At 46.7% G+C, this 24,196-nt stretch overlaps 1 protein-coding gene and 1 long non-coding RNA gene across 2 annotated transcripts in view; one reads left to right on the top strand and one right to left on the bottom strand.

Annotated features, from left to right (window-relative positions):
• ppp1r14c (protein phosphatase 1, regulatory (inhibitor) subunit 14C) lies at positions 1–20,670 on the top strand. The gene is made up of 4 exons (XM_064340638.1): positions 1–1,374; positions 15,032–15,115; positions 15,810–15,842; positions 18,300–20,670. The coding sequence occupies exons 1-4, from the start codon at positions 1,141–1,143 to the stop codon at positions 18,372–18,374; spliced, it is 426 nt and encodes a 141-aa protein (XP_064196708.1). The 5' UTR covers positions 1–1,140; the 3' UTR covers positions 18,375–20,670.
• The window catches only part of LOC135257661 (uncharacterized), an 8,753-nt gene continuing 4,790 nt past the window's right edge, over positions 20,234–24,196 (bottom strand). The window contains exon 2 of the long non-coding RNA XR_010330704.1: positions 20,234–23,025. This is a non-coding gene — a long non-coding RNA (uncharacterized LOC135257661). The remainder of the gene's footprint in view (positions 23,026–24,196) is intronic.

Genomic DNA, 24,196 nt, shown 5'->3' on the forward strand with positions numbered 1-24,196 from the left:
GAACACACACACACACACACATGCCCGACCCCTTGGACACGTCCCGCAGCGACAACGAGTGCCTTTCACTTTCCACTGACGTGCTGATCTAAATTTAGTTTTTTTTAATCCGTCACTCATCACCTTAGAAGAACGCACTGGAGCCACTGTTCGTGGAAGCGTAAATGTCTTTCCTCATAGTCTAACAAGGCTATTTTTAGCGGCTGGTATTATTTGGCGCCCTACCACCTCGTTATTGTTTCAAAATGAAGCCGTATGCAGCTTCTTAAGCGTTATATTTAAGTGCGATCCCAGTATCACACATAGCTTATTCTCGTCAGCTCAATTGCTTTGCAGTTTGAATTAGAAGGTTAGAATTTTAGATCACTTCTCAAATGAGTGGCTTTCAACTTTTGCTGCAAAGAAAGACAAGCGCCTAACTGGATCCAAAATAGCTTAAGCTTTACGTATGTTGTCACATTCAAAATTGTTGTAAAACCTAATTAGTATACTTCATTTAAATAAAGGGAAAAATGTCCTGCAGAAATAGCTGTTATCCATAAACTCTTATTTCGGGTTTCAGGTTTTTTGTCTTACTATAGGTTACTTCATGATATGTTGCTTAAAGGTTGTTTTTGTTTGTTTGTTTGTTTTACAACAACCTAATTTGTTAGAAAGAGAGTTTGCGTGTATATAACTCGAACTGTTAAACTGTTTTCCTTTTGTCGAGTTCCCACTTCCCAATAATGGTTATCTATTTATCCACCACTGTCACGAAGCTTGAAATTTGCCCGACAGTCAAAAATCACCTGTTGTAGATTTGCTTATGCCTACCTCCCGTCCGCGAGGGGCTAAAAGGCGGGGCAGGGTTCCGCCCATGCTATAAATGCGAAGAATCGGATTCTAAAACAGCCAATCGCCACTTTCTGCGAAGACCGGCTTCGCTGAAGTACGGCGACTGCTTGCTTGCACTCCCGTCTCTTACCGCAAAACAGCCTAAGCAGCGTCGAAAGCGTTAAAAACAGCCGGGTAAATTTCGTTGAAAGGCGCCTCCCTTTTTGATGACCGACTGCTACTGCTGTGGTGCGCTTTAAATAGCAGGTGTTTTATATTGTGAGCATATATCGAGTCTGTTTTAACGCAGTGAGCAGTCCACACACAATGTCAGCCACCGGCACAGAGACGAGCGCCCAGCTCCCTCCACCCGCGGGGAGAGTTTTTTTCCAGGCGGCTACCGGTGGAGGCTGCGCGGGGACCGGACCGGTGCCACGGGATGATCCGGTCCAGAAGAAACAAGGGAAAGTCACCGTGAAATACGACAGGAAGGAACTGAGGAAAAGGCTAATCCTAGAAGAGTGGATCATTGAGCAACTTAGCGAGCTGTATGACTGCGAGGTAAGACAACGGTTCGTTCGTTTTTAGCCAACTAGTTGACAAACCAGCCGGCTAAACGTGTCACCGCTGCACATCTTTGTTTGCATGGTACTGAGAATGCTTGAGCGCGTAGCTGACTCGACACCTCGTTCGTTTGACAATGATAAATTACACGGGTTATCCTGTGACGCCTGGAGACTGCCTGCCAAATTTAAACGTTACATATGCTGCCTTATTGTGCACCCCCCCCCCCCCCCCCAAAAAAAGGGGGAAAACCTGTCTAGACAATAAGATAGTACCGATGCATTTTGCTTCAAAGGGGTTAGCGTTTGCAGCACCTTTTGTGTTGGACATAGGAGTCTTTTTTTCCTAGGACCGCAGCTATAGCTTAGTGCAGGTGGCGTCTGCAGGACGATGCTCGTCTTTTGTCTTGTTGCGCCGGCATTGCAGCATCCGTTTCAGCAAACGAGGCTGGATAGTGGATAGCCTACAGATATGCGCGAGACCAACGGATATATCCGACCGTGCTATCCTACGTCTGTGCGCGAGCATTTTTACGTTTCATTTCCTCCTTTCCCTTCACTTTTAACGCGTTTGCGATTTTGTAATGCATTTTGGATTTGTTTCGGGTGGTATATTAGCATTGGAAAAATTCACATTTGTCTGCTAGAGTTTATGTTATGTGAAGCCTTTGCTGTCTGCTTGAATTGTTGTACCCCATACTCTGTATCTGGGTTCGCAAGCCTGCACCCGTTTCACTGGGTGTCTTCTGTTGATATTATTCATATTTTCGTTTCATTTGGAATTAATGTAAGCTTTTTCTTTACGTTTTCGGAAATTGAGAATATTGGGAAATTATTGTTGCGACCTTGAACGAGTCCAACCTCAAGTTACCTATAATTTAACAAAAAAAATTGATTTAGTCTTATTTTAATATTAAACACAACTTAAACGAATTTAAACGTATCAGAGATCGATTTGAATGAAATTGGTTGAAATGACCGTCCCTGCGCTCGGATCTGGAGTGAGTCAGGTCAGTTTCATAGATACAGCCTTTATTCGTTTAATTCGAGGGCAATGCTAGGGATGTAACTGGCAAGCTGTTTCGGCATAATAGCCACTCGTCCTCAGAGTGTGGTTGCATCATTAACCTTTTTTTCTCAGAAGAGGTGTAGTGCTGGTCAGGCCGTGATGGTCAAACAAGTGCCAGTGTATGCTTTGAATATTAAGAAGTGCTGCGTTTATTTTCACTTCTGTGTCAAATTCTGTATGACCGAGTCGGGAGCGGATGGGGGGAGGGGGAGGAGCGGCCTGGATCCAGACTTGTATGCTAATGAACCCACGCCAGCCAATCCCGTGACTTCTCGTTGACCTCCATTCAGCTTGGTGAGAATTTCTACAGGAGCACCGCCGGCGCGAGCGCAGCCGTCTGTTTAAGCCATAAACCGGCGTGTGTTTGACAGCCGACTGGTCGGGAGGCTTCACCGGCAATTATGTTCATTGAGCGGTTAGATGATTGGGTGAAAAAAAGTCGGAGAAGGAAGATGAAAGCTGGGGGGGGGTGAGTGGAACACAATGTCAAAACAAGATGTCCTTCCCTGACATTTTGAGGCATCGATCATGCGCCGTTTTTTTTGTAACCAGTGGACATCAAAACGGCGCGAGCGAGGTGCTTCACGTGGTGCACGATCAAAGGTGTCTGCCCTTGCACAGGCGGAGAATCCGCAGGGGACGGGAGGGTCACGCGGTTGGGCTCATCACTTTGTGAGAGCGCGCGAGGCTCAGACAGTACTGGTGGCGGGGACACCTGCCTGCCCCTGTCAGCGTCTGTGATTTGTGCCGCGTTCTCACATGATGCGCGCGCTTCCCCTCAGAGATGATCGGCTCTCTCATTTTTAACGACACGAGAGAGTTGAAAATGAAAGGGACCAGATTTAACTTAAAAGATTATGCCCACGGATGAGATGTATAACATGGGGACTGTCACTTCAAAGGGTATTGCTACTGATACACTATAGTCTTACTAATCCTCATTTTAACCAGCTGACGTTTGGATGGGAATTACATTTTATGGCACACTGAATCTTTTCTAGCGATGGCTTCACTGCATTCTACATCTGAAACAAGTATTGAAAATTAAGGCAGTTGTATTTTCTTCCCAATTTTCAGAAGTGTTGTATTGAAAAAGTAATGGGGGCTGGGGGGAGGTTCAGTTGACAAGCTTGTCTAGCTTTTCTACATGGTGCATTTAAATGGTCGTTGCTTACCTGTGGAAAACAGGCAGCAGCCAAGTGGTGACTTCATCAGCCTTCATTCCACAAGTTCTTAGTGTGGTCATGTGACTTTACAACAGGAAGTCTGTGTACCAGCTGTGTACCACCCCAATCTCCACCCCCACCACCCCCCCCCCCCCACACACACAAATACACATGGTTCCTATTAGCACATACCTGTCTAGCATGTGTCTGAAAGGTGGAAAATTCACAAGGGAAGCACAAGGCTCGTCTCTGGCATTGTGTTTTATGGCACTGTAGTCAGGAGGGTGTTTTTGAAGTGGGTCCTGGATTAGCCTTAGCCCATTAACGGCTTCCCTAAAAAAACTGTTCTTTGAATGGGCAGGCATGGTAATGGCAGCCCCCCCAACCCCCCCTCCCCCTCAAAAAAATAAATAAAAACACTAAATCTGCTTGTGGAGCAGCCGCTTTCCTTTGGGTGAAAGACGGGAAAAGGGGAGGGGAGTGGGGGAGGGGAGCGGGGTTGCTGGCGACAGATTCTCTATGTCCAGCCCACCACTCGCAGTTTGTTGAAAGCCGTGTGCTTCATTGGCGTGTGTGTGGTGAAAGATCCGCTCCTGTGCGGCACCACGGTGTGACTTGGCGAGGTTGTGGTGCCGAGGCCGTGAAACCCAATCCCCCCCCCCCCCCCCCCCCCCATCCACCCTGGCTGCCGGGAAGCCAACAGAGCCTGGGGGGGGGGGGGGGTTGAGGCCGAGGGGGGGTATATACTGAATCTGCCGGGCTGGCCTTAAGTGCAGTTATACTGGTTTCATGTGCCAGTCTGGTCCCAGGCTCTAGTGGAATGTGCTGGGCCCCAGTTAACCACCACTGGCCCATTTCCCCAGGGCCTGTCCTGTGCATCCGGACTTTCACAATTAATGCATCGATTAACAATGTATCGCTTTCAGTTAACCTAATTTGCAGGGCTGATATGTCAAAGATGACACTGTGTGTGTGTGTGTGTGTGTGCGCGCGCTAAGACTGTGAGGGAGGGGTGCGTTTTTTCTAAAAGATACGTAGATTTGTGTGTCCGTTTCCTCTTGGATTTGGCCGTTTTAAGCTGTATGATTGCAAATATGTGATTAGAATGTTCTGACATCCCAATGCTGATGTAACGGTCACTACTGGTAACGGAAAGCAACGGAGTTCTAGAACACTGACTTTGAATTTTTCGGCGAAGAAACCTGCTCTTAAAAGGGTTTCAGAACATTTAACTGAGAGACGAATCTTTGCCCTGTGATCAGTCCTTGTGGGGTTCGTGATGGAATTTGGAACGCGAGTGTTCCGGAATTCCGAATCGCGGAACCCTGAAGGGGAGAAGCTGGGCGGCGGTGGCGCTTGCCAGGAGGGAGCGGTGACGCTAATTCCAGTCGAGGCGCAGATGCACTTGTCCCACTTTCCCGCGGGCCAGGCTGCTCGATGGATTTTCTACTCCAGTAATTCTGATGCATATTCAGCGGAGGAAGCGATGCAAGACACAAAACTGACCGCACACACACACACACACACACACTGTGCATAGACACAGACGCACACTGTGAACACACAGACACTGACACACACACACGCAGGGACTGCTTTGGAAACAAAAGCGTATTAATTAGAAAAAGGCATCCCTCGGACGGTTATTGACTCACTCCTGGTGGATCCCCGTGTCTGGTCGATGGCCATTGGAGGGATTTGCATTCTGGGAGCAGTATCGCCACTAGGCCGCGTCCAGAAGAAGTTGGGGGGAGGGGGGAGGGGTGCCTTCCTGCCTTCCTGCCTTCCTTCCAGTGCCCTCTGCCGCGTTGTTGCCAGGGCGACCGTGAGGATCGGACCGTACGACGGCGGGCTCTGTGCGGGCTCTGTAGCCCCGCCCCCTTCGCTGTGTCAGTGGGGCACGGCGGGTCTGTCCCAGGCCAGCGTACAATGCGGTCTCTGGCAGTGCCACAGGCCCCCTCCTGATCCGTGTAAGCCTCGTCAGCCTGTGTGTCTGCGCAGGCCGCCCCTGGTGTCTGCGTCTGCGCAGGGCGCCTCTGGTGTCTGCGTCTGCACAGGCCGCCTGTGGTGTCATTACATCGGCATTGCTGCATAGGGCTTGTGCTCAAAGGCACCTCGAAACAGGGTGGGGGGTTTGAGGGGGGTTGGGGGGGGAGCTTGCAGAGCTCGGTGTTCCTGAACCCTGTACGCACGCAGCTCCGCCCTCCAGCGAAGGCAGTCCGCGGAGCGGGGGTGCAAATCCCAGGGGGCGGCCGCGACTCTGGAGTTTGAGGGAAAAACTCTCGGAGTACAAGCGTGCACGCGTGCGCGGTAAAGGACAGAGGGGAAATCCGCTTTGAATCCAGCTCTGCCCGTCAAATGCAGCCCGGAGCACCATAAACACGCATGGGTTGGGGGGTCGGGGGGGCAGGGGGGGGGGGCTGCTTTGCCTTGCAAATGATGGTAACTCCTCAGCCTGCAAGTCAGGCCTGCACTTTTGATTTACTGCGCCTGGTGGAAGAAGAGTTGCTTTTTTTCAAGAATCCTCGCCTGGGGGTGATAGAAGATGGAATACAACAGCCCTGATGTCATCTTGTAGAGAACAGAGGAGCTCCACCAATCGTGGAATGCGTTGCTGAGGACAAATGGAACACCACCAGTGGTGATTGGTGGATGCTAACTGGCTACTTTCTGGGAATTCCCACAGTGTTCACCAGATTAAACCCAGACAGTGTCCACCACCAATCACAATGAAACGTTGTTCTAATGGTTATCATCAGTGATTGGTGTAGCTCATCTGTTTTATACAAGTAAGATGACATCACTGTGATCTTACCCCCCCCCCCCCCCTTCAGTTACCACCTGCATCTGAAACCGCTTAGAGGTGTGTGTATGACCTCTTGTTCCTTTGCATGGCAGTGTGTTACATAGTTGGCTTTTCCGAGTGTAATTTGCACACGCCAGCCATTTTGCATTTTACCTTCTTTTAATTCATTCAGCCAGCTGTGTGTTTACCGAGTTGATTCAACATAAGTAATTTCGCTCAAGGCTACGACAGCAGTGCCCTGCTGAAACGGTGATGTTCTGCTCCTGAAATAATTGCGTTATACTGCTGCTGCATTAAAGATGAGGCTTCACGCTGGCTTCTCCCATCCCAGGGCTGATTAAATATGTGTGAATACTCAGCCTTGAGCCTTCAGGTTTTCATACTTCACTCCAACCCCTGAACCATCCCAGGGAATGGTGTGAATAGTGGGAATAAGGCCACTGTGACATCACCGTACTGGTAGAACACTGGGCACAATTGTGATGTCACAGGTTACAGACGCTGATGGTGATTGGTGGATAACACTTCCCTGCGTTTACATGCTGGGAGGCTGGAATTACAGCCAGAACAGATCCACCAATAATTGGCAGCATTGTTTTATTTATTATTTATTTTTTATTTATCCAACATACTCTATTGTTGGTGGATCTATTTTTCCAGGACTGTCTTATAACAATTTTGTGTTCCTTGACGCAACCCCAGCTACTGGCTGTTTTTTTGCGGCAGGAAAAATACGATGCTCCGTTCAAAACCAGGGGAGAGTCCCATGCTACACCAGCGGGTAGCGCTGGGCACACAGTTGGCACAGTGCCACGACAGGTGCCCAGCTGACAGTCACAGCCGTCCTCTTGAGGAGAAAGCCGCACGCCCGGTGCTTGTTGGCGAGATTCAGTTTTTGGGGATGACTAAATGTAACTCTCTCGGCAGGCCTGGGCCCTTAGCTGTTGCACTTTTTTTTTTTGTTCTAAACATTTACGATAATTTTTATTTTTTCTTTTTCAAGTTTGTGCTCCAGCTCCTTCATCTGATATTCCGCACCAGTCCTCTCTAAGCCGAATCTCTTACACAAACAGCAGATGCTGATTAGATGTCTGTGATGATTACCTAACCGCAGATAATCACCAGGAGTCCTCCTCGTCTGTGAATAATAACGGGCGGCCGTGAGTCATAATGGAAAAATCCCGGTTCAAAAAGCAAACAGCTGCTTAGAAATTAAAATGCCGCTTATTTTATTATTATTATTATTATTATTAGTACTATTATTATTTTAATTTAAAAAATCCATTGATTTTTTTACTGGGTCAGAGTTGAAGAGAAGTAAAGAATGAGGATGGGTTTGAACCAAGAATGACCACAAGGTAAACTGCAATCTGTAAATACATTTAAGCTGAATTAAACTGAATATCTGACTGAGCACAAATATGAAAGCCATTCTACAATGAAAGAACGTTATTATGGGTAGCACAAAACGATGAACTACTTTAAAAAGTAAACAACACACTAAAGTGTGTAAAAGTGAAGTGTAAAGTGTTAGAAGTGAGTCAATATTTTTTAGTGACCCCCCATCCCCCCCGTCCCCATCCCCAGGTTCCATGGTGATGTTACCAGTCACCAGGCAAGAGGTGCTGTGTTGTGTTTGCCTCTCTGGTTATGGCCATTAATCACACATTGCAAATGGCAGCCAGCGATTTTTAAACTGTGAGCGATAAGTGAGGCAGATTAGACGGCAGCTTAATGGCTGTGTCTACATCCGAGACAGATGGCAGATGTTTTTTTGTGTTATGCTTTGTTTTTTGTTTTTGTTTTATATGGCCTGTAGATTAGGAGCGGCGAGCCTGCAGTTTGCCACAGCAGCCTTTAGGGTCGCGCCCGTGCGTCTCCTGCTGCCGTTTTTACGCGGGGCGTGTCCGGGGTCCGACCGCGGGGCGTGTCCGGGGTCCGACCGCGGGAAGTGTCCGCGTTCAGTTCTCAGGAAGGGTGGTCATACGCGTGAGAAAAGCACTTAAACTGAATTGTTTCAGGAAATGTAACCATGATACTGTACAAGGTACGCATGTCAATCCTGTGCGGTTATTGAAGTGAGATATAAATGTAAGGCCACTGTCCTCCTGGTCATTTGAAGTGGGGGGGTACTATACAGAACAGTTAATGTTTTTTTCACTTCAAAATCAGCCAATAAAACAATTTGGAACAACAAGAGACCAGTCAACTGCTCCTTTAAGTCCTGAGTTACATAGAAATCCAGCAGACTCTGCAAAAGTTGTGCGTGTGAGTGTCCCCAGTGCCGGTGCCCCCCCCCCCCCCCAGCGGACGCCCACGCGTGCGTGTCACAGCGCCTCCTGTAGACTGTGTCTAATCGCGGTGACCCACTTTTCCAGCGCGTTCCCCACCAGCTGCTTAACTGGATGCTGCTCACGTTCTCCAGAGCCTCAAATCTCGCCGGAACGCCCCTTCGCCCCCGCGCGGACACTCCCACAATGCTTTGCTTCCAGCCAGCAGAGCGACCCGCAGCTGTCACAGAGCTAGTTTTTGAGCGCTCTGACGTGCCAGATGTCGCCAGGGGCCCGAAGTGAAGGATGCTGTCCATATTAATTCTGAACTACTTCCCTGCTTATCTAGCCGGACTGGGATGCCGTCGTGCGGTGTGTTGGGCTGAATTGACAAATTTCATCTTGGTTTGGATCACAGCAGTTGTGTGAATGCCCACCTTCCTGTGCGCTAAAGCAGACTGCATGGAACTAGCCATTTTTTAAATTTTTTTTTTATGAATGGCTCTGAGTTCAGCCAATCACTGTTGAGTGGAGTAGCCTTCATTCATAAAAAAAAAAAAAAATCCATGATTGGCAGCTCTGTGGCTCCATCCATTATGGTGCTTCATGGAGCCTGGCTGCTTGTAATTATGTTCCATATTCCAGGCTGATGTTCTCTGATGCTACACTGACATATGTGTACTCTAATCATTTATTCTGTTGTTTTCAGTTATTCTCTCTTTTTTTAAAATTAGTCAACCTTTCCTTTCCAAGGGTAAGGCCCCTCCCATTAACAGCTGGATGGCTCAATCTCCTAACCATCTGGCCCTGTTCTGGTTACAGGTGTGTAATCTTGAGGGCTTTCAAAGAACGTCACTGGCTTTGTTGGTTTCTGCCCATTTGGTTTCCTTCTATTGCTCCGATGGGTGTTTAAGGTCCAGCTACGAGGAACTGTAGACTTTCCTTTGGACATTTGGCCTTTTGCATGTTCCAGATCAAAAACGTTCCCACTAGTGGCCCGATGGCTGGCGTTCCCCGGGCGCGTTAGCGTGGATTTAGCACGCGTCTGTTCCTGCTGTGGGTCCGTAGTCACATCGTGGGAGGCAACGTTTAACACAGACCAGAGGAGCGATGCTTTTGTGTCCTGTGACCTTGACAGGAAGTGACATCGCAAGGTCATGTGACATGTGGCACACTGATGGAATGTTTACATGATGATCTCCATCCTTGTCCAATTGCTGCCTAGGGACTGGGGGGGGGTCAGTCTTCATCTCGCTGTCTAGCGGTAGACGATACCAACACAAAAACCGGTTTAGACTAGTTTGGCTTTCCCGCCAGACGGCCCGCAGGTCACAGAGTGAAATTAAACGCGCCATACTTCGGGTTTCTTACATTTTTCTCTCGGTCCTCGTTGCGGTCGGCTCTAATTGGCCGCTGCCGCAGTCGGGCGCCGGTCTGCTTTGTGTTCTGAGCGGGTCCATCCGGGCGCAGAATGTCTGAGATGAATGGGAATGCATTAGCTTTAATCTGGGTAATAGGTTTGATTGACGGTGATTAGTGTGGCGTGTGCGCAGACAGGGCTATTTCTGCGCAGCGCTTGCGTGTGTGATGACGGCCTCAGGTGTGCGGAAGGAAGGTAAAGTTTCCAGTGACGTCTGCTTTCGCATTTGAGCGAGAAAGTGTAGCCTGATCTTTCACTCAGTGGCTTATGTAATTGCATTACTGTGAAATGAACTTGGTGTTCAGTTCATAGTCCGGAACTTTATGAGAGAAAACTTAAAGGGGTATTTTCATGTTTGGATTGTCATTTACTTACTTTTTTCTTTCACAAAACCTTGGCTTTGCATTTTGCAAAACCATAATATTTCTTTTTGTACTCTGTTTTTTTTTGTCACATCCTTAAACACAGCTGTAATAATAAATGTAATGTTTAAAACGGAGAAGCCCATTTTGGTTTTGATTACAGTGGTGTGTTCAATGTGTTTTCCAGTTGAGCAGTCAAGACTTTGTGACATTCCCAAACGAAATCAAATCACAGAAAGTTTTTTTTTTTGGCAAATAAGATTCCTTCCTGCTTCCCAGGGTCAGTGGCAGAAGCGCAAAGCCTTCTGGGGGAAATTGCTGCTTGTTCTGGTCAGACGGTTTTAATGTGTTTTGTCACGCTCCAGCCAATCAGCTTGCGGCCGATGACGTCAGAGACTGCGCAGCCACTGCAGTCAATGCGGCGGCAGCGTGTGCAATGTACATCAGCTGCGCATTTTTCTGTCCCAGTCATGTTTGGCGCATGTATGGGTTCCGGTCTTCTCTATGCTTTCTCTACGCAGTGATGCCTTTTAAACCCAACGCACAGATTCCCCTGAGGCAACGCAAATAGCAAACAAATCACCTCTGGAGTTGTTTCCAGACCGAGTGAGCGGTGACCTATTGAGCCGGTGACCCTGGGTCGTCACCGCACTGGAGAACGGCAGGCTTGCTCTGCGGACGCATTCTCTCACCTGCCGCATTACTGGATTCCGTCTGCCTCAGATAATCTTAAATGCCTCCCTTCCATTGTCCATCAGGCCTAATACAGTGTGTTTATACATCTGCAACCCTGGTCCTGGACAGCCGCAGGGTTCTGCTGGTTTTTGCTATTATATTCAGCAACTTATTCAACCAATTATAGCAGCATATTACAGTAGTACAATTAACTTGCCTTGCTTTGTTACTTTGGTCTGAAATGTTTGCTGATTTTTAGATGAAAACCAGTAGACCTTACAGCCCTCCAGGACCAGGTTTGGGGACCTTGATCTTATCACAGTGCCCATTTACATTTTTTTTTGTTGAGAAAACCACTGTCCCATCATTTATGTCATCTGGTAGTTGAGGATGAAGCGTAGTGTGGTTAGATTGAACTGAGCACAGACCGCACTGCCATTTGATTGAGCACCGACTCGGTTGTCAGGCGTCTGGAACCTCCGTGTCAACCCGAGCTGTCAATCATCGGCACGTTCGGATCCGTCGGCGATCGCGTGCCGAGCGCTCGTGCGCACGGCGAGCTCCCCGCCGAAAAAAAACCAGGAGCCAGAGACGCCGGGCGCGTATCGATCTCCCCGGCGTTCCAACAGGAAGTGCGCCGATAAATACGCTTCGGAAAGACGCCTCGCTGCCTTCAAGGGGCCTAATGAAAAGTGTCTTAAGTGGTCGTTTTAGGAGGAGTCGTTCCGGGTGGAACAAACAGAGGAGCTACTCTCTTTTGAAACCTATTAGAGCGCGATTCAATTTCGGTCCCCCCAAGGGAGGGGGCGGGAGACGCCCGGAACGTCATGGAATGATCCGGAACGTTGTGGAATGATTTTTAAAGCCGTATCTCTTGACCTTTTAATCGGATTAATGAAAGGCATCGTGAAATTTATCACGGGGGCAATTACCCACGGCCCCCGTGAAGTTCGTTAACGAGGCCCGACCCTGTTTTTTTTGCCCCCCCCCCCCTCCAAACTGACGGCGAAATTGGCGGCTTTTATAGGGCTCATGGCTTTCATTCTATAGGCAAATAATTATCTAACGAACCGAAAACGATTCCTTTTTGTTCGTTTATGGGTATTTAAGGTTTAATGTATTCGGTTTGTTGAATGTTCTTCTTATTTTTTTAACCACATTTTACCGGCATCTAACGAGTCAAAGTACGACCAATACATATTTGACCTAGGTTTGAATACAATATATCTGTCATAAGCATGGTGTAAAAATATGAAAATTTGGAAAAATTATGGAAAATGTCAAAATTACACGTGCTATGAAAGCAAAAAAACTTCCTACGATTATTTCCAGCTACCAGCACTTAACACCTCATTACCACCCTCCACTGATTAGTGGGATGACAGGTGTGAAAGGGGGCTGAAAGCCGTACACATTAGAACAGCCCTTCCTCGGGTTGTTGGCACCCGAGTCCGCACGTTACCGAGGAACACCAATCACACGCGCTGGTTCTGGTTTCTACGGTTACAGGAAGTGCGTCGGCAGTCTGAGAGCACGTCGGCGCCCTCCTCTTGGCGAATGTTATTTACTCTTTAAAAAAAAAAAAAAAAAAATTTTTTAACCCCCCCCCCCAGATCAAAGCACAATCTCATGGCATTGGGGGGGGGGGGGGGTCGAAATGTGATCTTCAGTCGCGGTGCTATGGAACGCTATCTGCTGTTAGGAGACTGGCTCTGAAGAGACGTCCTTTATCCTGACCTCATTTTTCACACACACACACCCCCCTCCATACCCCCACCCTCCCTTTCCACTGGTATGAGAAATGAGGATGCAGAGGGGTAGCAGATGGGGGTGTTGAAATGGGGGGGTGAAGGTAGTCCTCAGATCTCACTGCCGATGCACTGAGACCAGGGGTCCCCGATCTGATCAGAAAAGGTGCCGGTGTGGGTGCAGGTCTTTGTTTTAGCCCAGCTATACGACACCTCATTCAACCAATTACCTGTCCTTAACAAAACCTCGATAAGTAGAATCAGGTGTCGAAGTGCTGAGCTAAAACAAGAACCCGCACCCGCACACAAACTCTGCCTCTGTGGTGTCTCGGCTGAGGCTAGCTGTACAACAAAAAACCCCATACTCCAAAATATCTTTTAGTCGATTTTTACTTTAAATTGCTCATAAATGTCTTTGCCTTTTACCTGTTCTTTTGACGGGAACATTTGTGGGCGAGCAAAGCTTTTAATACGACTATAATACTTCATAAAAATTGATTTTTGAATCGACCGTCCTTGGACGTGGAGAAATGGGTGCTTATTTATAAAGTGGTGAACAAATTGCGCCTCCTTTGTGTCTCGATTCTGTGCGTTAATTCCAGTTTAATGGGCCGTGATCTGGAGTCTCTGTTTCTCCTTCAGTATCTCTCTCCATTACAGAGCTGTGCCCACCCTCCCCCACCCCCCTCTGTGTGCACCCTATCCCCCCCCCCCCCCATGTGCATTGCTGATGGTGAAATCCTTTTCCCCCTCGTGGCTATATGCTATTTATAGCTTCCCAACACAGAGAGCCCGAATTCATGAGGGTTGTTGCGGTTTCAGAACGCTCTCGTTCAGTCCGTGTCAGTACAGGCGTTCTCCGGGTAAGACAGGTGTCTGTTTTGAGGTTCCTGGGGGGAGGGGGGTCCCGTTGTGTCTGTCAGGGGAACTGGGGGTCCCGTTGTGTCTGGCAGGGGAACTGGGGGTCCCGTTGTGTCTGTCAGGAAAACTGGGGGTCCCGTCCGTTCTGGCAGGGGAGCTGGGGGTCCCGTTGCGTCTGGCAGGGGAACTGGGGGTCCCGTTGTTTTTGTCAGGGGAACTGGCACACCGAAGGGCTGCCTGGGTGAATTCTGAAACTCGCTCACATGCTGTAAACTCGGGGAAAATAAATAAAAAGCGAAGCTGACGTTAGCGTTTGTTGGCGCATCCTCCTGCAGAAAGTGGGGCGCATGGGGCGTCCTGCTCCAGTGCACCTCGCAGTTAATGGATTTCAGGCATGCAAATACCTTTTTTTTGGCTTTCTTTCTTTTACTCTTTTTTTCTTTTACTGTTTTTAGTCCATGGGGGTTGGGGGGTTGGGGGGGCTCTATTGGTCAGGACAAATGCTGGGAGCACCTCATTACCAAGTAAAAAAAAAAAAAATAAAATCAATTTTAAAAACACTTTCTGTCCAAACCTTCTCCTTGAATTGAATGAGGGCCGTCCTGTATGATTGGGTAACTGGGTAAGGAGTGGACACCTTTCACAGATGATCGCCCAGCATGCAGGCCTGTGTCGATCGATTAATCGATCGACCTCCACCCCCAACTGTTAATGTGAGGGGGAATGCGGACATGGGGTTTTTTTTTAACTTTCTCCCCCACAAATACGATTCATCTGTTGCCGTCCTAATTGTTGCTGTACATTTGAAACATTAAAAAAAAACTATGTTCTGTCCTTGTGCCGTGCACATTGTTTTATTGGTTTGTCTGAGGCTTTCCTTTTAATTCAGATATTATTAGCTAATGGCATCGCCGCCCCTCCCCAACCCTCATCTCCCATTTTAATGGCATCTTCTGATGAACGCACAGACGTGAGCTTCTTTCCGGTGGAAATGTCAGCACAGCCTAGCAGCAACGTGCTCCAGAAACCGAAGGCTTTCTGGGACCTTAAAATGGCGTCCTTTCCTTAATTAGGTTTTGCCTCGAGTTCTTCTGTTGGATAATTGTGGATAACATCTCTCTTTCCAGCACCTTTATTCTCGTGAATATGTACGGCGGATGGTTCAATGGGTCGCTGTCCCTGGTCCTTAATAAGAATGGCTGGGGTCTTTGTAATGCAGTTTGCGATCTCTCATCATTTGCTGAAAAGGTCTTTTTCTTTCTCTCCTGTCTGTTCTAGGAGGAGGAGATGCCAGAGGTGGAGATCGACATCGACGACCTCCTGGAGGTGAACGGCGAGGACGAGAGGGCTACCAAACTGCAGGTGAGCTCACCTGGAGGAGCCTCACCTGCTGGGATGGGTGTGGCGACCCCTATCTGACCCCTATATGTCTGTTCCCCAGAATACACTGCGTAAGGCAAACATCTGCAGGTGTGGTCCTGGACGGGATGGGACGGGGGGTTGCCAGGAGCGAGCACGGATCAGGGGGGGACTGATAGCCATAGACACACAAATTTCATACAATTAAAATGCAACTAATTTTGAAACCTGGACTGCGTGGCTCCGGGATGTTTGTGGCCCTGAACGCCTGGTCTGAGTGTTCATGCCGGCGGCCGGCTCGAGGCGGTGTGCCGCAGCTCACCGCGAACCCGCCCGCCATCGCTCTCGCCGCTGGAATGCGCCCGGATCGGCGGATTCGCTGAGCTGTCAGCGAGTAATAATCCATCCCACTCAACCCGTTACCCTTGAGCTAATGCCACTATTTTTATTCTATTGTTTTTTTGATTTTGCTTTCGTTAAAGCTCTTAAGTTCATGTCCACGCATAGCTGGAGCTGAAGGTTGTAAGGCTGTTTTTGACGACTGAACCTTATTTTCAGGTCATTCTGCCTTGTCGTTCACCTTACAGGTGTGTATACCTGTATAAGGGAAGGAAGAATGGAAAAAAAACACATCGTACTACATTAACTGACCCTTCAGAGTTGTGTGGTTTTTCACTGTTTTCTCTTCTCTCTTTAGGAGTCCCTGATGGACTGCTACAAACCCACAGATGTGAGTACTGTGCTGCTCGTACCACACGAGGAGGGGGCGGGGGTTAGGGGTTATAGGTTAGAGGTTAGGGACCAGGCAGTGTCTGTACTACTGTAGTTTATGAAAAATATCTGCAGCTTCTCTCTGTCTCTCTCTTTCTTTCTTTCTCTCTCTCGCTCTCTGTTTTTGGGGTCCTCCATGCAGAGCCCTGGGGTCACCACTAGGGGCAGAGGAGCTGTTCTTCTTAACCCACTTAGAAGGGGCTACAGAAGTGGAGCGTGTTTGTTTAGCTCCCCCATCGCCCCCCCCCCCCCCAGTCATGCGCCAGTGCCCACCTGCTCCTCTCTCCATCTTTTGGGGTGCACTCATCCCTCTCAAGGAGCGCACAGTCCGAGTCAGTGCCCCCCACCCTCCCATTGTCTGTACGTGAACACAGTTTGATGGGCGAAAGTGCTTTGCTGAAGAGCTCTCGACAGAAAAAAGAAAAGATCCCATTGGCTGGAACAGATGAGCCAATCAGGGGCTAGACGACTCTGAAGCCGCTGACTCAGGGGTGCACCGGGGGGGGGTACAGAAGCTTACAGTTTGGCTTTGTGACGCTCTTCACAAACGACGAGCGACACCCCGTCTTCTGCACATGTGAAGCGGAGAGGATCGATGCTGCCCAAATTAGCGGCGGCTGAGCCTCGGTTGGTCGGGCCCGGACAATAGGACCCGCGGGTCACTGGCTCTCCCCCCGTCAGAGCGTCGCGTCACTGTCACCATGGTTACCGCAAGGGCGGGGTTTCAAGGCACGCTTGTTTTGTTGTTTTCCTCTCTAGAGGGGTCATGGGGTCAGATCTAAGGCCTACATATGGGGCCTTATAGTGGAACCAAGTGACTAAATTTGGGGCCTGGCGGTGTAGTGATTTCTAACCTGTCCGTTAAAATCCTTGCAGAGGCCCGGTGGTTGTAACTTCGAGTAAAATCTTTCACGGGAGGCGCTTCCAGGAAATAGTAAGCTGTATTTAAATTGTCTTTTTGAGTTGATGTAATTATCTATAATGAGGAATAGGTCTGCCGCTGCTCTCGAACCCTGGCCTTCACAGACCACTCTGGGCAAGAGCTATGATTAGCCCTCAGAATTAAAGAACGTGAAACACCACCTCAGGGTCTAACCACTACAGAGGTGATTGGGATGATTGGCTTACGTGAGATAATTATTTAACTGTTCATTTTTAAGCAGAACATTTTTTCCTTTGAAATAATTTTACGTGGTGTGCACAAGGATAGAGTCTCAGTGGTTGCAGTCAGATGAAAGTGAGTCTCCTCAACGCTTGCTATTTTAAACTGACGTGCTGTGCGATAATGAAATGCGGTCTTGCTGCTTTGGGGGGGGAGGGAAAAAAACGTTTTCTCGTGACTTGACGTGACCGTGACATAAAATCTGGTCCGTTGCTGTCGTGTGAAGTGGGACGCATTCGGCTCGAAGCTTTACCCACCCCCCAGATGTTCAGCGCTAGGGTCACCGCCCCCACTCTGATTGTGTCAGGACCCCCCCCCCCCCCAGGGCCACCAGACGGAACTGCTTTTTCGCCCCCCCCCATCTCAGCGGGGTGACCCCAATGTGCCCACGTTCAATCTGCCAAACAGAACTACTGGTGCTTGAACAAAATGGCCTCTGCTGACACATCTGCCACACTAAATATTCTGTAACGCTGACCTATATGGTCACTAGCCTATAAGGTCACATGGTCAGTATGGTAACGGTACTGTCATTACTTTGGGGCCCAGTGTGTGTAATGCTGTTCAGTAACGAACACATACTGACCAATGGGGGAAGAGAGCTTTGTGTTTTGTGGAACTATTGTTACACAAACTCAACAGCTCTGTTCCTAAGGTAGTAATTGTGTAGCTGTTTTAATTGTTGTGAAAGTCGCAATGGCCACATCTCTGTCTTTGTGGCTATAAGGACGTAGTGCGCACTCGATCCTAGAGCAGGCGATGAGGAGGTGTGGAGTATTTCCGTTTGCTTTGATACAGGGCTCCCAGCTCCCTGTGTGTGAGGCGCACGGTATCTTCAGCCCTGCTGCAGTGCGTGGGAAACCCCAGGGGACTGGCACAGAGGCCTGCCTTCGTCTTCTGATCATAAAGGGGCGCCAGAGCACCCCTGAATTACAACCCCTGACTTGCTGTGGAGTGTACCCCTGCTTTTTTTCCTTTTTGCCAATTAGCTGATGAATTATGGGTTGTGAATTGTGTGCTTTGGCTGCAGTGCAGGCACATACACATGTACGCTTACACACACACACACACACACACACACACACACACACACACCTGATCGCCCCATAACTCTTCGCTTTCAGCATCTCTGCGGTGGCTCATTATAAATTCGCGAGTTGCCTCCTCGTCCTCTCGGACCCCCCCCCCCCGGGCGGGGCGGTTCCCCCGGACACCGCTAACGGCTCCTGCGTGTGGCGCTCTTGTGTCTTGCAGGACTTCGTCAAGGAGCTCCTGGGCCGGATACGGGGAATGCGGAAGCTGAGCGCCCCCCAGAAGAAGCCGCTATAATGGCCGCCGCGGCGCAGGCCGTTAGCCGCGAGCCGTTAGCCGCGAGCTCCACGTCTCTCACGCGCAGCGGGCTCCTGCCTCTGGGTCCTCACGTTTTGAGTTCGGGGTTTTTCCCGCCTTTTTTTATTTTTTATTTTTTGTGATCGACAGTGATCGAGGAAATGTTTGTATTTAAATGTAGAAACAAAAAAACTGAAACTGAAGGAGAAAAAAAAATGGCCGCTACTCGAAGGACGTGTTTGTTTTTTTTCCGTTTGTTCGTTAGTTTTTTTTTAAAATGGTGTTTTTCAGATTTTAAAGATTAGAACCGGTTTTGTTTTTGCCAATAGGTTGATATTTAAAGCCTCACAGCTTGGATTTCTTTGTCCCCCCCCCCCCCCGGATTAATCTGTCACTCTGTTACACACTATTACACACTGACCCCGAGGCGAGTGTGTTTGCAAAGAGAAGGGGGGGGGGGTAAAGGACATCATCGGAGGGCTTTTAAATGTATAACAACCAAAAACTTAGTGGCCAATCACAACTGAGCGGTTAACAATCGAGAACACCATTCAACCATGTCATATTGAACGTTCTTTGTTTCTCTCTAGATGCATATCACTTCCACTATTTTACCACAACAGTATGTAGAGAACCGTTTGTGTAAGAATTGTTTGTTTTTTTGTAATTTTAGTCCCCAAAAGCCCTTTTTGAATTCTCAGTGAAGCCATTATTAACAAATGAACATACTTAAAAAAAACATTTAACATGAAACAGCTAATGGCTGCAACTGCTTTTTTGGCCATTTTCCCAAAAGCTCCCTCTAGTGTGCACTGTTGTTACTACATGAGCTATTCACTTAGCGAACCTGTTGAACCCTGCAGACCCAGGTTATAATGTGGTCAGACCACAGAAATCTCAGCCTTGGGCTGTCACTTAGAACAAGGCATGGTGGGCACTATAGCCCAGCGTGTGGCCGTGAAGCCTGTGTGATAAGCGCTTTTAAAACTTCAAGTCTTTCAGTATGACCGTTTTCACGACGGGTCCATAGTGTATGTTACCCGTGTTATTATTTTGAAGTTCAGTTTGCAGTCCGTGTAACACCGCACCTCGGGTACCGTTACTGAGAATCCGAACGTAAATTTAAGTCGCCGTCTTATTCTCGTACGATGTAGCTAGTTCTAACGGTTTTTATTTATGTAGACTTAAGAAACGACCGCACCTTTTTTTGTCTGCGCTTGACTCAAGCACAATTACACAAACAAATCGTAGTGACATTTTTTTTTTTTTTTTTTGAAAGTTCACAAACCTCTAGAGCTCTACACCTCATTTGCATCTGTTGGTCCGTCTAGGGGACGTTTGAACGTGTCGGAAATTACGGGGCTGTCACGACAGGTGACAAACAGAATGAGAATTTTGAATTTCAACTAATGAAGCTGGACACAACCGTTCCATTTTGTTTTTGTTTTTTTGTTGTTTATTTGAAGCTGTTACAATTATATCACTTCAGGTTATAAAGTTGTTGACTGTACAAAATACTACGAAAGTGAAGTGTAGTTTTTTAAGGAGTTGGCAAAAGCTGTTACAGGGACAATATTGTTTCAGAATAGATCTGTGGCTGTTGGTTGCATTTTCTCCACCATATTGTTCTCAAGCGGCCAAAGAAAATGCCATTTCTTTCATGAAGCACTGGGTATAACTGAACAAGAGTGTGTTAGAAGGAAGGGTATGCTGGCTAGCTTAAGCTAAGAGAAGTGTCTGTTTTTTTCATGCCTGTCTGGCAGTACATCTGTTTATACTTAGTTACTCAATACCTTTTTAGAAAACCAGGAAAAATATATGGTGCTGTTTTTGCTTTTTTTTTAATAGATTTTTTTCCCCCCAAATACCAGTTGTTTCCAGGGCATCCACTGCTCGTAGACTGTGTTATTGACAATATAAATGTAGATCTCTTTAATATTTCCTCTGGTAAAAATATTCAGGTATGTTCATTTACTGTATGAAGAGTTTCTATTCAGGGCTATTGAGTGGTTTTAAAATTGATGTAAGTATTTTGAGAGATGGTAACGTGTGAAAGTTTTCAAACCGCATGGATTAAGTGTCACGAAAGAAATATATAAAGACCCAGCTTTTTATTTAAACTGCTTTTTCCTTTTTATACTTTATTAAAGAAACACACAGAGTCTGCAGAATTTCTTTTCCATACATCTGCAAGCATTTGTTTTTATTTTATAAAAATGTAACGTGTGGTAATTGAGTTGTTTTGCTGACAATAAAGCAGAATGACTAATCTGTTTTAAATAAAAAGTGTGCTGTTCTTGGTTGTTTTTTTTTTTGTACCCCATGATTTTGTGGTTTGAAATATTGCACTTGTTTGTAATGTAACACTTCTGATGATCAGGGCTGATCATGTTGGTTTTAAGACATTAAAAACTTTTTTTTGGGAGCGATTCTAAGAAACTACAAAACCCATGATGCCTTGAAAGGACTTCTCCAGAGAAGTGCACCAATGACAGCTCAATTTGCAACATAAAATGCAGTATGGAAGATGATATGCAGTATGATGAGCAAGGGCTATGTTTAGCCATATGATCTTTTTGTGGACCTTTAAAAATGATAAGCCTTTCACACTGGGTGGTCAGGTTCAATGCGTTTGTTTTTCATTCCAACCAGGTAGTACTGTTAATTAGATCAGGTAATTAGCAGAGAACAGCAGATCTAAACCAATTAATTGGCATAGAAGGCACTGCAGCAAAACATTTGAGTAGCTTGCAAAAATCAACCGTGATTTGTTTTCTAAAAAAAAAAAAAAAAAAAAAATTCTGGATGTGGCAGTTGATTGCGCTGATTAAGAAATTAAGAGGTGAGGTTGGAAGGAACGAAAGATGGAATGCACCCTCCAGGAATTTAGATTTGCACCCCCCATTTTAACGCTTGGTGCCTTTTTCAATTTAATCCCATCCCATCTTTGAGCTGATTAAACTACTTAAAGAAGCCTGAGAAAATGAGAGTGAAACTTCTCCTTCAGCTAATTTCCATCTTTTTCCTGTTGTTCTACTCCTGGAGTTCTACTTAAAATAGCTTAAGAAGTCCACTCGATTTAAAATGTTAAAAACCTCACCATTAAATCCCTCGACTCTTCTCGAACTGAAATTAAGAGGTTAGGTGTTATCTGCTTCCTCGTAACAGAAGTTAGATCTGGAACCATCTCTCCTTTCCTATACGATTTCTGTATTTCTACGAAAACGCTCATTTGATTGTGTAACTACTAATTTAACATCTGTACGGTTCAGTGGACCAGCTGACTTGCAATTAAACACACATGCTCAGTAACTGCCATTTAAAATTTTTTTTAAAAAACGTCCATAAAGGCTGGTGCGTTTTTCTGGGTATTGGATTCGTCGGAATTTGTTGAGGCCTCTGCTTTTGTAAAAGGTCAGAACAGGGCCCTGGCGTTCCTCCAGCTTTGACAGCTACATCCCCGCAGAGCAGCTCGAAGCAGCAATTGGCTCGCGTGAAATTTTGGGACAGTCTTCTCTTACTCCTCCAAAGTCAGTGTACGAACATGGTGAAATTATACATTTTTTTTTGCGAAATGTCTGGCCTAATTTTCCGTAGTACATCACTGAAGACTGTTGTTTTTCATTTTGGATTATAAGCATACATGCACTCGTCCCCGATTCATCCTGTGCCTTTTCAGTGAGGTAGATCTCTGAAGGCTCGGAGTGTAGGTGGTCCTGATGTGTTTTTTTTATATAAATCTTAATGTGCAGCCTTTTAAGAGACACATTGACTGACTGGGCTTTTTGCGATCCTGTCGTCTTACGCAGAGAAATCTCCCTCCCCCTCTCTTATCTGCTTTTTTTACGGTTTAGTACAGCAGAGAAAATGTGCTCTCTGTTCTATTCCACTCCAGGGAGAAAAAGACACAAATGACATCCAGTCTTTTCTTTATTATCCATTCTGACAGAACCGAAATTCTGTACCGAGCAATATCTGCCCATATATTGTACTGAACTGGAGTTCATTCTGGAATGTAAAATTAATTTTCTTTTCTTTTAACCCTTTGTAGAGTAGGTTTTTTTGTACTGTTTTTCAGAATCAGTGTTCTAGAACTCCACTGCTTTCAGTTACCGGCAGTGACTGTTACATCAGCATTAGAATGTTCAGTTTAGAACATTCTAATCGCGTACTTGTGATCACACACCTTTGAAGGGTTAATTGATGAAATGAAGGATGGAATTTGGCTACAGCGCTGAGAAGGAATTTACAGCTGACCTTGCTACACTGGGTCCATCATCGGAATGGATCCACCCTCAGAAAAATGTTAGGTGTAATAGGAAACAAATTCTTGCAGTCATATGATCTAATGTTTCCCAATGCAGAGAATTAATACTGACACCTGAAAATGTGAGGCAAATATCATCACAGGGTGACCCCCCCCCCCCCCCACCCAAACCCCCAGTCCCAGTTAAGATGAGTCATTCACTCCCTCTTCTGACTGTGGGCAGGTAAGATGAGAGGGGTCACCTGTCAGAACATCACACACCTCAATCCTCTGGTTACCTGGCATTCAGACACCAGTGTCCTCTCCACTTCACTGCTTCCAGCCAGCTCTTCCCATACCTGTTTCAGTCAGTTCCCCCTCAGGCACATCTTGTTTGCTTTTCTGCTGCAAGAGAGAGCCAACAAAAAAAATGAAATTATTAAAAAATAATACATGCATATGTGTAATAATACATTAATATATATATAAATAATAACATGAAATGATCTGGTGGTAGCTGTAGGTAAAACATAAATAATGATTGGGAGATCACAGGAAAAGCTTAAATAGATGTCACTGTGTTTTGTCATGGAGTATTGCAGGGTAAATACTTATTATTTCATATGACATATTTTCCCAGACCTAACCGGCCTTGCTGCACTGCAGGCACGCGCTAGGATAGCGAGAAGCCAAACTGGAATGGAGGGGGGGGGGGCTGCCTCTTTAAATTCCGTGACCCACTTTTCCCGGCCGACAGTGGAGCGGCGAGGCTGAATAAATGACTGCAAGGTGAACGCGAGGAGAATGGCTAATGACGGAACGATCGCGCAGCACGCTCGCTATGGTCGCACTGCTGCGCGCGCGCGGACGCTGGGGGGTCGAGCATCAGCGCGGTGGAACGCTGACGCATCGCTCCCGGCAAAGCCGTTCGAAGCTCAGCATTTTAAAAATCCAGCGGAATCTTGAGACAACGAATTAACGCGTAACGGTTTTGTTTTACGGTTAACTTATGTTAATAATGAAACCAAATGAGAAATGTCACTTGAAATCCATCTAACATGTCCTGTAAAAAAATTAAAAAATAAAATAAAAAACATGATGGATGATTTTGAAATTCAAACAGCAGGCCTGACATTTCATCTCGCACTGACACGTTATGGTGCACAGATTTGATATTGAGGGGTCCACCTGTCTATCTGTCAGTTGGAATCCACTATAAATAAAGACTAGTTATGTGAGTGAATAGGCTGCTCAATGATGTCTTTTCTCATAAGGTTATTTGGAATCTAATGTAAAATCCATACATGTATTAAGGTGATGTCTGCAGGAGTGACAACAGTCCATTAATAATATAACAAATAACATTTAAATGTCAGTCTGACCAGATCAATAAATAAATCAATCAGTCCATCATATACTTCTACCCAGAGATTCTCATAGCCTTAAAGGCAACAAACGCGGAATGCAAATAGGAGAATAAAATACTATCGATATTTTGTGTGAATACATATTTATGGCTGGTATGTTTTTCAAATGCTCACTGGTCCAGGTCGCATAGCACCAGCGGATTGCCTTC

The sequence above is a fragment of the Anguilla rostrata genome, chromosome 6 (genome assembly GCF_018555375.3).
Source record: "Anguilla rostrata isolate EN2019 chromosome 6, ASM1855537v3, whole genome shotgun sequence".
Classification (NCBI taxonomy): domain Eukaryota; kingdom Metazoa; phylum Chordata; class Actinopteri; order Anguilliformes; family Anguillidae; genus Anguilla; species Anguilla rostrata.

Bases quoted from the DNA above. Each gene is read 5' to 3' on its own strand.
- ppp1r14c (XM_064340638.1), top strand. From the start codon at position 1,141: ATGTCAGCCACCGGCACAGAGACGAGCGCCCAGCTCCCTCCACCCGCG. The intron at 1,375-15,031 runs GTAAGACAACGG...TGTCTGTTCTAG, and splicing joins GCGAGCTGTATGACTGCGAG to GAGGAGGAGATGCCAGAGGT. The intron at 15,116-15,809 runs GTGAGCTCACCT...TTCTCTCTTTAG, and splicing joins AGAGGGCTACCAAACTGCAG to GAGTCCCTGATGGACTGCTA.